At 43.7% G+C, this 16,452-nt stretch overlaps 1 protein-coding gene across 3 annotated transcripts in view; it reads right to left on the bottom strand.

Moving 5' to 3' along the window:
• TK2 (thymidine kinase 2) overlaps positions 1 to 16,452 on the bottom strand; it is a 52,214-nt gene that overhangs the window by 8,341 nt on the left and 27,421 nt on the right. For all 3 annotated transcript variants that reach the window (XM_030582281.1, XM_030582279.1, XM_030582280.1), the window contains 3 exons: positions 14,776 to 14,829; positions 11,947 to 12,036; positions 8,958 to 9,031 (listed from right to left, as the gene is read on the bottom strand). In XM_030582281.1, the coding sequence (XP_030438141.1) occupies positions 8,958 to 9,031; positions 11,947 to 12,030 (158 nt within the window). In that variant the 5' untranslated portion in view covers positions 12,031 to 12,036; positions 14,776 to 14,829. The remainder of the gene's footprint in view (positions 1 to 8,957; positions 9,032 to 11,946; positions 12,037 to 14,775; positions 14,830 to 16,452) is intronic.

Raw genomic sequence — 16,452 nt, 5'->3', positions numbered from 1 at the left:
ATCATACAGTGTGCAAGAGGGCCTGATTCTGATCTCTCAAATGATTTGCACCAGTATATCTTTGACCTCACTAGAACTACTCCAGATTTACACCAGCATAAGTGAACTCAAGACCCATAATGCCTCTAGTCACATAGAAATATCATTCATGGGTCAGACATCTGAAAAACAATTAAAAATGAAATACTGGCTAATATAACCCTCAGTTTTAACAGTTTTTGTAACACAAATTAGTATTTTATGCTATGCCGCAAAAACACAGTTACTTGGTGAACTAAGTAGGAAAATGTTACAACATCAATATCTATACCGTAGATACAGTAAATTAGCATCACTCATATTTCTAACATTTTTCACAGTGGGACTGTTATGAATGTATTTAAACTGTTGCACGCCATGCTGCCATGAATGGTTGATTGACTGACACAGAATTGTCAGGGGTGGAGACAATTGGCTGATTGCTCATCAATGATGGTGCCCCAACGACCAATGTGGTTATGGGAGTGATGATGATGACCCCAAAATGGTCATCTTGATAAGAACAATCAGTAAAATATTAAACATGTACAAAAACTACTGATGTGTAGAACTCCTTGCAGACCTATGACCATTTGCAGCTTTCAGATGAGTTTAAAAGAGACAGACGTCTCGGCCATTCTTTTGGCAACATGTCTGGGTCGTAACCGGGAGGAGACAGCAGCATATAAAGATATTTGCAATATCTATATTGGAGTTAAGAAAGAAAAAGAGCAAAAGCTTGCAGAAATTATGCTATCCCCATTCCTTGTCTGCCATCCAAATTAACAGCTTGCCTCCACAGTTTGGAGAAAGACAAAGGGAAGGGTAACAATTCATTGTGAACAAACAACTGTTGTTTTTCAAATACCCGTAACTAGCAAATGTTTTTCTGTGTCACCATCCATAATGATTTTATATTTTAACTGCACAAGCCAAGGGAAAAAACAAACAAACCAAGGTTGATTCTGCCACTTTTTTTCCCCAAGACATATGAGAAAAGGAGGAGTGGCAAGGCTGGATAGAAATGGAAGTACAAAACAAAAACAACAACAAAACCCAGAATTAAATATATACTGCATTTGGGAGCCAATCCTGAAAACCTCTCATGCGCAGGCAGTCTTGCTTATGCGAGCAGTGCCACTGAAATCAATGGGAATATTTTGCATGAGCATCTGGAACAGGCTCATGGAAAATAAAGGTCATGTGTAAGAATCAAAGCAGAAGCTCCTCCATCTCAACTGAAATCTTGCTGACGAGGACATGACTTTTCCAGAGTAAAAGTTCGCATTGCCAAGGTTATATAGGAATGGGAGCAACTTCCTAACCCAACTACTAATTTGATTTCAAATGGAAAAATTAACTTAATTATGATTTAGTCATAAAAATCATACCCATTCAAATGCACGTCTAAAACAAATACGTGCTTCTATTTCAATATTAAATACAGAGTTGTAATAATGATAAGAATACAGGAACATTTGCATTTCTGTGGCGACTTTCATCATAGAATCTCACAGCAAATGGAAATTAATGGAGCCTTCAACATCCCTGTAAATATTCTTCAGTTTTTCACTGACAGAGTGCTGAAGCACCGAGAGTTAAGGTGACTCTGAAAGCCTACACATGGAGTCAATGGCACTGCCGGGGACAGCACCCGGAATTTTTTAGCTCCCAGTCCCTTGATCTAACAATGAGAAAAGGAAGGAAGCATGTTTAGATTAGACATCTGGACCTCCGCTTGCTCCCTGGCTTTGAGTCAGGGACTCATACTCTATCCTGTTTCTATCAGCGAAGTCTAACCTCTGTTCTGATACAGAATGCCTATCCACCTCTGAGCAGCCTGGCTCTTTATTTCAAAAGATTCAAGGTCCCCTTTTTTAAGAACAAAAATGCACTTTTCTTGTAATTGATAGTAAACCCCTTAAATAAATACCCCCTTGCATTGATACCAAGCTACGACCCCTCTTCTGCCATCCAGTTTCTTATATTTGGTAAACAATCTTTGCTGGAAGGGTTAGTTGAATAGCTTGGACCTGGACCTGTCAATAAAATTCCAGCAGCCTGAACCTGAAGATGTCACTCCAGTTGGTCTGGTTTTTTGGATGCTCATTACAGATTCTGTTGATACACCATTAGCAACCACTGTTGGATTCCCTTTGTGGCCCTTGGTCGGTTTACTTAAGACAGCTGATTTATGACTTGCCTAGGGATAAGGACCTCTAAGCCTATCTGAACTGAATATGAGAATCCCCCAGGGACTAGCTAAAGGTGAAAGAAATTGTTCCTTTGGCTCCCACTTACTTAAAAAATGAGGTATACTTCTTTATGAAGACTATTAGTTAAGTAAATAGTTACACTCCAGAGCATTTAAGATGGAGCTTTACAAATTCCAAAAGTTCAGTGATTTTCGTTAATCTCACTAACTCTCATACAGAGGTTGAAACGACCCCCATTAACTGAAACTACAGCATAACTCATCAATGCAGATAAAGAACAAGGGCCAACTTCCAATCACGTACCCCACACTGCCATTATTGAAAAGCAATTTGTTTTATACCTTTGGGCAACCAATGAAAGTAGCCCTACTGCTACCACCACACAGCTCAAGCTCTCCATTAAACGATCTAGAATTGTGCTAAAAGCTTCCACAGCAAGGACTTCATTCTACCTAGTACAATAATGTATGTATCTCAGTGCAACACTCAGGTCATGACTCTCAGAGCTAATCAATACAGAACAACCCTCAGAACTCTCTCTTCCAGGATATGTAGTGGAGGGGGTTGGCAACCTTTCAGAAGTGCTATGCTGAGTCTTCATTTATTCACTCTAATTTAAGGTTTTGCGTGCCAATAATACAATTTAACATTTTTAGAAGGTCTCTTTCTATGTCTTAATATAACTAAACTATTGTTGTATGTAAAGTAAATAAGGTTTTTAAAATGTTTAAGAAGCTTCATTTAAAAATAAATTAAAATGCAGAGCCCCCTGGACCAGTGGCCAGGACTCAGGCAGTGTGAGTGCCACTGAAAATCAGCTCACGTGCCGCCTTTGTGGGGGCAAAGGCAGCAGCTGCCCCAGGGCCAGCGATTTAAAAGGGATGGGGCTCCGGATGCTGCTACTGCAGCAGTGGCGTCCAGAGCCCCAAGCCCTTTAAATCACCACAGGACCTCCGGGTGGTGCAGACCAGGTGGCCTGCAAGGGCTGGCTGGGGGATGCTGACTCCTAGCCCTGCCCCTTCTGCCCTAGGCCCCGCCCCTTCCAGGGACCAGAGCTGCCCCTACCACATACCAGTAAGTGTCCTGAGTTACTTTCACCCCTGTGTAGTAATAATAATGTTTTTATTAGATTACACATTTTATTTTATATTCTTGCAAAGCACCATTAACAGATAGGGACGTTGTATAATTATCTAGGATTACGTATGTATTCACGTATGTATGGATTACGTATGTATATATAGATATCTTAAGATATTTCAGCATGGCCCTCTTAACCCACGGTCCGTTAACAAGCCGTTCTGATGGCTTCACTCCCGACATCCACGTGTCTGTACTGTACTTCAATATCACACCCGTAAACCAGGTTCACCTGTGCAAGAACAGTCTCTCTTCACACGCATGCTCACATATCACATGCCACTAAACTCTCAGCATTATGAAGTGACAGTCCTTGGGCTACCCAGGCCTGCGAGCCACCTTGTCACCTCTGCCTCCAGTGAGAGGGAGTCTTCCCTCTGGTAGCTGGGTGACAGCTCACAGGCACCATCAGCCCTTCAGCCACTCAAGCATTGCTCCTTGGGCTTATGCCAGCCCTAACTTCCCCTTACAGGTTAATAACAGCTCCACCGCAATCCCGGACTTCCTCTGAATTGTTCTCCTGTGACATCCAGTCCTTGACACTGGCTATTTGCACAATTTCCAGATCCTCTGCACACAAAGGTACACTGGACCCTGGCTTACTGGTTCTTCCTTAAACCACCACCCCTATTACCCACACAACACTTATAATAAAACAAAAGGAGGTTTATTAAAGGTAGAATAAAAATTTAACTAGAACCAAGAGTGTGGTGGAAACAAGTGATTACAGTACAAAATAAAATCATGGACCGTGAACCTTGGCCTATACTTATCAATAGTTACCTTTCCTATTTAATAAAGTAGATTTCCCACGCCACCAAGTTCACTCTATTGCAGAGCTGGCTGGTTTCTCATTAACCTGGATCCAAAATGTTCATGAAAGCACCCACCTCCGCCAGGGATTCTCCTCATTCAATGCATCCAGAATGTCTTTTCTACACTCTGTGATTCTGAATACAGTGTTTTGTTTCCATACACAGCCAGGGTGAAACTTTGTCTGGTGTAAAGTTCCTTTTTCATCTCTGAGAGGTTTGGATTGTTTGCCTAGGGAGGTTGTGGAATCTCCATCATTGGAGATTTTTAAGAGCAGGTTAGACAAACACCTGTCAGGAATGATCTAGATTGGGGTGGGCAGGCTTTTTGGCCTGAGGGCCACATCTGGATGGGGATATTCTATGCAGGGCCATGAATGTTGGCTAGGACAGGGGGTTCGGGGTGCAGGAGGGACTGTGGGGTGTGGGAGTGCAGGAAGGGGCTCAGGGCAAGGGGTTGGGGTGCAGGAGGGGTGCAGCAGGGGGCTCAAAGCAGGGGGTTAAGGGGCTCAGGGCAGGGGATTGGGGTGCAAGGTGCAGGAGGGGTTTGGGGTGCACGCTCCGGCCCAGTGCCGCTTAGTTCCAGCAGCTCCAAGGCAGTAGCAGCGCGCACTGGGGCTAAGGCAGGATCCCTGCCTGCCCTGGCACAGCGCCGCTCCCAGAAGTGGCCAGCATGTCCAGCAGTGGTTCCTGGGGGTGGGGTGGGGCAGGACACTCCACTGCGCGCTGCCCTCACCTGCGGGTACCACCGCCGAAGCTCCTATTGGCCATGGTTCCTTGTTCCCAGCCAATGGTAGTTACAGGGGGCAGTGTCTGCAGGCGAGGGCAGTGCACAGAGCCCCCTGTCCCGCCCGAGGGGCTGCACGGACATGGTGCCAGCTGCTTTTGGAAGTGGCGTGGTGACGCTGCCTTAACCCCACTGCGCCACGGGGTTGGCAATCCCGTGGGCTGGTTGAAAGCCCTGATGGGCCAGATCTGGCCCATAGTTTGCCCTGACCTGGCCTAGATAACACTTAGTCCTGCCATGAGTGCATGGGACTGGACTAGATGACCTCTCGAGGTCCCTTCCAGTCCTATGATTCTATGGTGCTGCTGGTGGTTTTGCATGGATAGTTTTGGGAGGAAGCAAGCTTGGTCAATTGAGATTTTCATCATCTTGCCAACTGATTAGTGATTGCTTGAATGAGCCATCCCTGAGGCCCATCATCTCTTGGTGTTTAATTTCTACTCCAGGTCCATAAAGCATACTTCAGTATAAACACACTGGTTTTTAAATATTACCTGTGCATACATCTCGCAATGATTATGAGTCTTGACAAGTTATGAGCTTTCTGCAGACATCTCACATTATATCCCTTTTGGATAAATGCCTTGCAAAGTATGTGTTCGGTGTAAGGTGTTTGTCAGGTCTGAAGTGTGAGTGGTTTATTAAGACAGAGACCTCTTGGCAAAGTCCCCTGTTGTCACACATGTAAATGAGAATATCCATAGAATGAATATTCCCCATGTCTCAGAACAGTAGCAATACCTATTTAGTGTGGGGAAGATTTTCAAGGTAATGATGGCAGTTAGGTGTCTAACTCTCACTGATGCCTCTGAAAATCTCCTCTTATCAAGACTCAGCATAAGAAATATGATTGCCATGCAAACTTGGTAAGTAATATATCTATGCCAGGTCAATGCATAGCTTTATTTTCTTGATATTTAGAGAGAAAAGAAACTATTTTGTGGTAGCAATTTCAGTGCAACTACTGCACATCTCAGATGGTTTAAAATCATCAGGGCTTTGGCTTCATGCCTCAGGCTTATCTCCTTCTGAAGTGTTTTATAATCCTCCCTCAGTGAGAGGGGAGGGACTAAATGACCTCTTAAGGCCAGCCCTATAATTCTATGATTCTACAAGAAACCAGAAATACACATCTTGGTGCATCTTAGAGTTGAAGACTAGTTACACTGGCTATGTAATACAAAAATTGCTTTAGTCATAATCATATATGCACTAAGTAATAAGATTGCCTGTGGTTATAACACGCCCCATTTTAGGAGATCCAAAGTAGGTCCTAAACTACATATAACGTCATCTATTAACTGTCAAATCACATCTATTAATTATAAAAGACCAATCACTTTTTGTCCCTCTGCCTCACCTGTCATGTCTCCTTTTCCATATTCTATGAGTTCATTTCCCAAACACCTAAATATCCATTCACAGACTCTGACATTTGTTTGTTTAATTTGCAACCAATTTTACAGTTTGTTGTAATGAGACACAAAGTAAATACCTGGTCCCCAACACTAAAAAAAAATACAAAAACAGAAATGACAAAACCATAGCTGCCTGTAGAAAATATGTTACAAAGTCAAGAAATAAAAGTTATTGCACATTATACTTAGCCTTTTAGCAGTAGGCAAGATTTTCAATACTTAGACACAGGCATTTGGTCCGAAATGAAAAAAGCAAATCAATAGCTTAAAAGAAAGAAAAAGAACTAAGTACTGTATAGTCTTCTGAATACAGACTATGATAAACAGTGACTCTTACTATTTTCCACTGTTTTTACATGCCTTACATCTTAGCTTATCATTTATGTAAACATTCAAAGTAATTCAGTAACAAACACAATGTAGCATGGATGCCATCTTGTGGATCTACTGGCAACCAGCTGTTTTCCCCACAGATTTGGGCAAGATACATTTTTCCTATAACCAGTCTGAGGTTTCATAAACTATAACTCATTATAGATTGTTTCGAATATATTAAAAAGCCAGCATAGAATCATAGAATTGGAAGGGATCTCAAGAGGTCATCTAGTCCAGTCCCCTGCACTCAAGGAAGTACTAAGTATTATCTAGACCAGGGGTGGGCAAATTTTTTGGCCTGAGGGCCACATTGGGGTTGCAAAACTGTATGGCGGGCTGGGTAAGGAAGGCTGTGCCTCCCCAAACAGCCTGGCCCTTGCCCCCTATCCAACCCCTCCCACTTCCCACCCCCTGACTGCCCCCCTCAGAACTCCCAACCCATCCAATCCCCCCTGCTCCTTGTCCCCTGACCACCCCCTCCCAGGACTCCCATCCCTAACCGCTCCTTCAGGACCCCACCCTCTATTTAACCCCCCCTGCTCTCTGTCCTCTGACTGCCCCAACCCCTATCCACACCCCCGCCCCCTGATAGGCCCCCAGGACTGCCATGCCTACCCAAGCCTCCCGTTCCCCGTCCCCTGACCGCCCCCCCCAGAACCTCTGCTCCATCCAACCGCTCCCTGCTCCCTGTCCCCTAACTCCCCCGTCTCCAGACCCTGGCCAAATCTCATTTGTATATTTAATGTACATTGTATCTACTTAATTTCCCTGTTCCAATTATCTATAGTTTTATTCTTCGTGTCCTGTCTTAAATTGTAGTGCAGAGGTCAGCAACCTTTCAGAAGTGATGTGCAGAGTCTTCACTTATTCACTTTAACTTAAGGTTCTGCGTGCCGGTAATACATTTTAACGTTTTTTAGAAGGTCTCTCTCTGTAAGTCTATAATATATAACTAAACTATTGTTGTACATATAGTAAACAAGGTTTTCAAAATGTTTAAGAAGCTTAATTTAAAATTAAATTAAAATGCTGATCTTACACTGCTGGCCCACTCAGCCCGCTGCTGGCCTAGGGTTCCGTTCACCTAGCTTGGCAGCGGGCTGAGTGGAGCCTGCAGGACCCCAATTGGCAAGAGGCTGGCAGCCGGGATCCCAGACCAGCAGTGTGCTGAGCGGGGCCAGCGGCCAGGACCCCAGACCAGAGGTGCAGAAGCTTCTGTTTGGTGCTCAGGGTGGGGATGGGGGTGTGGGGGGGTACAAGAGTCAGGGCATGGAGTGATGGGGGGCTGCATATGTGTGGGGGGTTGCAGGAGTCAGAATGGGGGCTGGAAGTGTGTGAGGGGGTGCAGGAGTCAGGGTGTGGGATGGCTGGGTATCTGTGGGGGGTGCAGAAGCCAGGGCTGGGGTTGTGGGGGGTGCAGCGGTCAGGGCAGAGGGCTGTGTGTGTGTGAGGGGTGCAGGGGTCGGGTCAGGGCAGAGGGTTGGGTGTGGGGGGGTTCAGAGGTCAGGACAGAGGGCTGGGGTGCTCAGCTTGTGGGGGTGCTCCCAGCCCCCTGCTATGAGCGGCTCATGGGAGGGGGCTGGAGGGGATATGCCCAATTTCAACCCTTTCCCCAGGGCCCCGTCCATCCCCACCTCTTCTCTGCCTCCTCCCCAGAGCAGCGAGCATGCTGCGGCTCGGCTCGGCTCCCCCTCCCCCTCGCAAGGGCGATCAGCTGATTGCTGCAGGGAAGGAGAGGAGGCGCTGCAGGAAGGCAGCGTGCTGGGGGAAGAAACTGGGGAGAGGGGAGCCTGGCTGCCAGCAGGACCAAACTTCTGCCTCCTGCCCCTGCTGAGTGGGGCCGGGACCCCAGCAGGTGGCAGCATACCATTAAAAATTGGCTTGCATGCCGGTTTTGGCACACGTGCCACAAGTTGCCGACCCCTGTTTAGTAGTATTCAGAAAAATACACTACAACAGATATTTTGTTTCAGCCAAGAGAAGATTGGATTGAATGTGTATGTGTGTGTTTGTCTGTGTGTATATATATGGTAGCACTGACTAAGTAAGCAACCACTAGCTCTCTAATACACTGCTGCAGGTTTTATGGATTACTGAAATGCAAATCATCATAGAAAACTAAGATGATCAGTTTATTTAAAACGCTCTACAGTTAAAACAAGAAGCTAAAGTAGTAAACCATGTACTGTACCTTCGATATAAGTTTTCTACAAAAATGTGTTTTGCACTGTGAATTGACCTCTCCATCATTCTTAGCGGGGAAATCTACAAGATAAAAACAACAGCCATTCACTAGTTTTACATTTTCCAATGTTCTTAGTTTCTTTCACCCCCTGATGCTGCATAGCATGTCCTTTTACATCCATTTTTTTATTAATCTTCTTCATGCTCACTACATTATTAAACTCCTACTAAACTATGCTAAATGTAACATGGACTAATTGTTTGGGCAGAGAGAAAAAATTACTCTTACTCAGAAACATTTCTGACAGGTTTGGGAGTGGTAGCCATGTTACTGTGTATCAGCAAAAAGAACAGGAGTACTTGTGGCACCTGAGAGACTAACAAATTTATTTGGGCATAAGCTTTCATGGGCTAAAACCCACATTATGTACATAAACCTGGGATTCCAGAACCAGGACTTTCCTGACACACTAGACTTATGGAAGATGTATGAAGGATAACTGCAGGAACACCAAACCCATCAATACCAAGAAGTTAATCACTAGACACTTGACTAGAAATAAACTGCAGTCCATTAGAACGTGCAGAGCAATGGGAACTGTCATTGCCTGAAGTGGTGCCCTCCTCAGATATGTTACTGAGCTTATTACATAAGGCACTGATCAGAGAGACTACAGAAAGAAAACAGGATTTTCGAATTGTCTCAAGTGTGCTACTCCTCCTTCACAGAGGCCAAAGCAGTCACTGTAATTGGCAGAATATCTCAGCTTCATCTGATCTACCACCCAAATGAGCTTCAATTTTGGTGAATGATGATTTCCTGCCACTGTTTAAGCTTTTCTCCCTGGTCTCTAAAGAATCAGGTGGTGCTGGAGGAGTTCTTTCCAATCAGCTATTCTGCACAGAGTTAATGGTCACACAGTCACAATTGCTATTGCAAGGTTGACACAGGAACTGGCAGCAGAGTACAGATTAGAATGCAGGGGAATTCTTGGGAGCTTTTAATGAGCTCTTAAGAGACACTGGGACTTTTAACATTTTGCAAATCAAACAAAAGAACTCTCTGCACTTTCAAACACATCCAAACCTTTTGGGTTTTTTCCACAGCTGTGCTAGGAAATACAAAGGAACTGAAAAGGCCTTCTGGGTACTGAGCACCCCCAGTTGTCTGCTACTCAATATGCTCCTTTGCATGGCAGCTCTTTCATCTCACAACTTTCACAGAAGTGATGGTGCATGGAGCACTTTTCAAGGTGCTTTGCAAGACAGAGCTCTGGAAGGCTTCCTGCCTCTTTAGCCTCCTCTATATCTACGGGGAAGATGGAGAGAGAGAGAAAAGTTCCATCCACCCTGAAGCTGTACAACACATGAGACTCTTCTGTGGGTGTGAGAACCAGAGCAGTGCTATAGGGCGTGGGGCACAGAGGGGTAGAAGTGGAAGGCATTTTGCCCATGGAACACAGAAACAGACTGAAGAAACACCTGAGGATGGGGAGGGAACATGCTCAGAAGTGGAAATCACACCCTCTAAATAGGTGAAGCATGCACTCTTCCAGTGCTCATTGTAAACAGGTGCAGAGGAGATTGGGATGTGGATTTCACCCCACCCGGCCATGCTCCCTGTGCCTCTGGCCACACTAACCCACCTCCCTCACGCTCATTTAGCACAAGACCAATGTGCTGGCTGCCTCCTTCATTAATGCACAAGATGAAGAAAGGTCTCCCTGTGACCTCTCTTCCCTATGTATCTGTGCAAAAGCAGCCACAATCTGGTATGTTCCGTTACTGCTTTAATCCAGACTAGGGACATGGCCATTATAAAAGCCTACTGTCTGCTCATTTTAGGAGACTAGTGTCTCGGCATCTTTTCATTGAAGCTATCAATCTTTTTCCATTTCCTTCTTTACATGCCAGGAATAATTTTTATTTGTGTTTTCATCCAAGAAGAACCCAGCATTATGGTGCAATTGTCTCATAATGCACACTGAATAGAAAGTTAACAGGATTTGTCCAAAACTTCAGGAGTGCAGAGAAGTGAGAACTGGGCATACTTCAAAACTCGAACTTGTAAAATGTCACTTTTCTGAGAAGGGAAGGAGAAACGATTTCCAGAAAGCCCCAAGCCACAGCCTTATAGAACTATTTTGTCAAATTACTATTAATCATTTTCACTGGACCATAACCTTACATGAGACTTTACAAGAAAGACCCCTGCCCAAAGCAAAGCCAGACAATATGATACAATAGCAAACAGTTCAGGTATAAGAGTAACTGGAGATGCTATCAAGTGGGAAGGAAACAATAACTGAAGACTCCAAGGCAACAACAAAGGAGTTTCAAGGGGGGATGAGAAAGGGAAAAGGGAGGATCCAGCCCAAAGAGTGCACATAGGAGAGGACTGGGAATAATGTGAGAAGGGAGCAGAAGGAAAACAGATGAGGAGAAAGAAGTGTAGACAATCCAAAAGGAAGAGGTAGATAATCTCTGTGGAAGTATTTTGAAGGAGTTAGAGTGAGAAGAGGTGAGAAGCAGGAAGCTGCATTTGTGTTTAGAGTCACATGGATCAGCAGGGGTTATTCTGAGTGACACCAGCCAATGTGTGATTTTGAATATTCATATTTAAGATTACCATATGTGAACCCAGAGTTTGAGGTTCCTACAATTCACATACCCCAAATAATAAATAAAAAGGCAAAGACAACAGTCAAGCTGAGAGATGACCAACGCATGGGCCAACATTTAACAATACGCAATACTGGATATGGGAATGAAACACATGTAAATATAGGAGGTAGATGTCCCAGCCCCCACTGAGCATAGACTTGAGTATATCAGTGTTGTCTTTTCACATGGAAATTCCTACTAGCTTCAGGAACACAGAATGAAAGTCAACCTAGGGTCTTATCTTCTGGATGCAGGGTTAACAAATTATTTTGATCAATAAATGCACCTTAATAGCTCTGCTTCAGATTAAAAGAAAAAAATCTTTAAATTACCATTGGCCTGGTATGCTGATCCAACATGGTAAGCTGTATGTATGTCTGCAACGTTATCCCCCACCGTGATGAATCTTGATACATTAAGCCCTGGTGTTGGGGATGGGGGAAGAAGAGTAAGAGAGAAATAAAACCACTTTGACTATACCAATTAGTAACAAAAAAAGCTAAGCTATATATTTTATACCTGCTCACAGTTACCAAAATAATGGTATTAAGGTAGCAGACACCAGCATTATTACTCCTGGGGACGTTCTGCACACAGCAAATTTTATTTGTCAAAATAACACTACATAATCACACCAGTTTCAATTATTTTGGAAATTTATTTCAAAATACCTGTCAGCAAGTATGTCTGTCAGCAAGTATATATGCCAGGGGACCAGATACCAACAACCCCTCCCCCACAGAGCATAGGCGCCAACTTCTCCTGGTGCTGGTGGGCGCTCGACCTCCCACCCGCACCCCTGCCCCACCACCATTCCAACCCCTTCCCCAAAGTCCCTGCCCTTATTGGACTCCTTCCCCAAATCCCTGTCACTTCCCCATCTCCTCCCCTGAGCGTGTCGTGTTCCCGATCCTCCCCTCCTGCTCCCATAGCCTGTTACCGCACGAAACAGCTGTCCTGCAGCGGCAAGCACTGGGAGGAGAAGTGAGGATGTGGCATGCTCAGGGGAGGAGGCGGAGGGGAGGGGAGTTGGGGCAGGAAGCTACCCACCAATTTTTCCCAGTGGGTGCTCCAACCCCAGAGCACCCACGGAGTCGGTGCCTATGCCGCAGAACCCAGCTGTGGCCCCACCAGCCAATATACATGAACCCTCTTGCCCCCGAGCCCAGCCACAAAGCCCCCCTTGGCCATATAACCGTGCCCCCTCTCCCCTCGTCCAGAGCCTACCTGTGGCCCCCCCAGCCCAGACACCTGCCTCCCTCTTCTCCCAGAGCCCAGGGATCCAGAGGAAGAAACAGCCTGATGCTCGGTCCTAGGCTTGTGTAGAGTTTCCTGCACGCTGCCTTCTCCTTCCATACTGGGAACTTAAGCATCCAGGAGCTCTCTAACTCCTTCCCCTCCCCCCAGCAATGTCTTATATGTGCATGCTGGGCTCTGTTGGGTCCAGCGATCCCTAGTGGTGGCCAACAGCACTGCAGCCCATTTCTGTGGGGAAAAGGAAATTCTGCACGCACCATGTTAATTTCTACAAAACTCTGCATTGCACAGTGGCACAGAATTTCCCCAGGAGTAAAGAATGAAATGGCTCATCTGCACTGGCAGAGCATGTGTTGAATTATAGCCCTAATCATAAGAGACCCTGAGCAATCAGAACTCTCACTAAACTCAGTGGGAGTTACAGGCACTCAGCACCTCTCTGAATGAATACCTATATGTAGTGCATTTAACTCACAAGAGCTCACAGCCAGAAGTCTCCTCTATGAGGCAAATGCAAATTACACAATGTCTAAAAAAATGAATCTGCTTCTGTGCTTTTGTGAGCAGGGCTGGAGCTCCCAGGACAGCGAATGACACTACAGAGGAGTAGCTGGATGTGTCCACAGTATCCACTGTGACTCTGAGAAGAGAGGTCCTTTCCACAGCACCTTATGAGTGTTTTCCCCCTGTGGCCCCGCAAAGAATTTCTCTAATCTCCAGGACTCCCAACCCACTTCAATTCTTTACACCAGTAAATACCGGCCTGTAACATAAACCCAAAGTATAACACTTTATAGTAAAAAGGGAGTTTTTAGGATGAAGTGTTGGTTTGCAAAACAGCTTAATAGCAAATATCAGGGTTTAAAGTGATCTGAATTGCCTGCAGACACGGACTTGGCCTCTCCCCCCACCTCAAAGAGAGCTGTGAGGCAGGTGGTCTACTGGTGAAGATGTTGGTGACACAACAAGGCATGAAGCAGTGCATCCCCCTGCTACACTGCCAGTAGAAGAACAGAAAGCAGAGCATCAGTAACCTCCACCCAAGGGAATTTGCTTTCCTCAGGACACACTGCTACTAGTAATGGAGCCAAAATGCATACTGTGAGTACAAAAGTGCAGGTATTTTGAACAGGTTGTATGTGCAATTTAGGCTGGAAGTGAAATTTATTCATTTACTTTTATTTCTGACACACGCCACTCCGCTCTGGGTAATAATGCTATTTATCAATCAGAGGGTGGAGTCTCTGACGGCGCTGCATCACTGCATTAAAAGTGTTTGATTCTGTGAGATGAGGATGACCCTGCACTCTCACCATAATCAATGAAGGCACTCAACATCTTGCAGGACACTTTCTCAGCAGTCACACAGCACCCCCTGACTGCCAAATCTAACTCCTTACTACACACTCTACTTGTATTGTATTGTTTAGTATTAAAAAACACTTTCCTGCCTGGTTTGAGCATTTGAAAGAGCTGTCTTAGCCTTAGTTTATTTATGAACTAAAGAACTCACTGCCAGGCAGTAACAGACCCATTGTGTCTCTGAGATCACTTTAAGATTGCAATCTGCTCCATGCAGACAGACCTTTACGCCTGCACAGAGCTCACTGATTTCAAAATGTGGCTCACTGTGGGTGCAGTGACCATTACCATGAAGCTGCTTGCAAGATCGGAGCCCAAGTCCTTCTCAGGGCTACTTTTTGCACACAATAGGTTTAATGCCCATTCCTCAATAAGAGAAAAAAAAAATCACCATCATGATATTAATTTTCAGTTACATAAGATTGTGACCATATCCTTGCTACGGACTTCAATGCATCTAAACCTTCACACAGGACTTTGAGAACATCAGGGTCCATATTTTTAACAGAACATAAATCACAGGGTTAGTTCCTGCCACTTACCAGAAGATTGTGACCACGTACATTCCTCCACTTAGGCACAGGTTCCGTCAAAACCTTAATTAAAAAATGACATTCATTCCACGTGGCCCAAAGCGATTTCAATTTTTTTATTTTATTTATGTGAATGTATCAACATAAGACCATTTTTATAAATGTCTGTACTGGAGGATCTATCCCTTTTAAAAAAAAAAAAGAAAAAAGGACTGATTTAATGAAATACACAATTTAATATTTAAGAGCTATTATACAAATGAAAAAGATGCATTTAATTACAAAATGTCGTGAATGGTAGTTTTATTATTATCATTATTATTATTTTTATCAGCCCACCAAAACAAAGCAATGGCTGACTGATACCCGTAGAAGGTTGTCATTTATCAGTAACAGTGTAAAGAGAGAAGAACTGACAGCCGAATGTAGAGGGTATATCATGCGAAAGAGCTGCTCACAAATTAAATTCCCATAGGACAAAACAGAATGACAAAGGAATAAAAGCTGAAGATCAATATGCCATTATACATAACTCTAATTTTATTTTTGTGGATCACAAAGAAACGCAGTTAGAACTTTAATAATAATCAAAATTAGACAGAAAAAGAAGGTCTATTCTGCCCTAAGTAGCTAAAACCACAAGCGTCTCCAGGGGGTCTCCATGTGGGCATGAGGATCCAGCAAACTACATGATCAGGGCATAAAGGACTTCTAAGATCTTAGTGTGAGTCTGAGATTAGCTAGATAAACTACATGCACTTACTTTTTAAATTTTTGCACTGTATACATATTTTTAAAAAAAACATTTTGGGCTACTGGCTATTTATTCAACTCAATTCATTCCTTTTAAATTATCAAGGACCCTCATAATACTAAGTATCCCTATGAAGAATCCTAGATTTTTGTATTAGGATTGTCTTAGCAGACCTACCAACACCTTTAAGATTTTATGTACACATAAATAAATGCTTCCTGAAGTTTATTCTGAATTTGTTTTGATTAAAGCAATTACAGTATTAACAACAGGTTTGTCTTTTCCTCATCCAAAAGCATTTTGCCTATGGAATGTGGGATCAACTCCCATGTTTGTTTGACAAACTTCCAAAAAGGAATTATACAAATGTATTTTTCCCAGCAAACCAGCATATCTTTACCTGAATTATTTTAGTTTAATTACGTGAATTGTCTCTGACTTTGCTTATTATGAGATCCATTTAAGATTTTTAAAAACGCAGTAAATAAAAATGGTAGTTCTATTGGTTATTGTTAGTTTACTGAGGGACAAAATTTGATCTACAGAATATACTATGTTCCGTTGTTGAATATTTTTGAATTGCATATATTTTATATCTGCCACTCAACAACTAAGAATTTTCCTAATATATATATTGCTTCTTCCACTGACTGTGTAGCAGCAGTTTACAATATTCCAAGAAACTAATACTAACTCACACCTCAATTATGGAAACCCTCAAATATATATTTAATCAAGTAGGCAGACCCAGCCTATTTTACATGAGCAAAGCTATGAGTGTGTGATTGGAGGATCGAGGCAACAATTAACCCGAGCACAAATGTAGTAAAAAATATAATCCATCATACCGGCTTCCATTCCATTAACTAAAAACAAGGACAATTATTGGTTGCCAAATGAAAAAGGGCAACATCAAGAAAGAAAAGTATTGT

The sequence above is a fragment of the Gopherus evgoodei genome, chromosome 12 (assembly GCF_007399415.2).
Source record: "Gopherus evgoodei ecotype Sinaloan lineage chromosome 12, rGopEvg1_v1.p, whole genome shotgun sequence".
Lineage (NCBI taxonomy): Eukaryota > Metazoa > Chordata > Testudines > Testudinidae > Gopherus > Gopherus evgoodei.
This window is presented reverse-complemented; position numbering and strand designations above follow the sequence as displayed.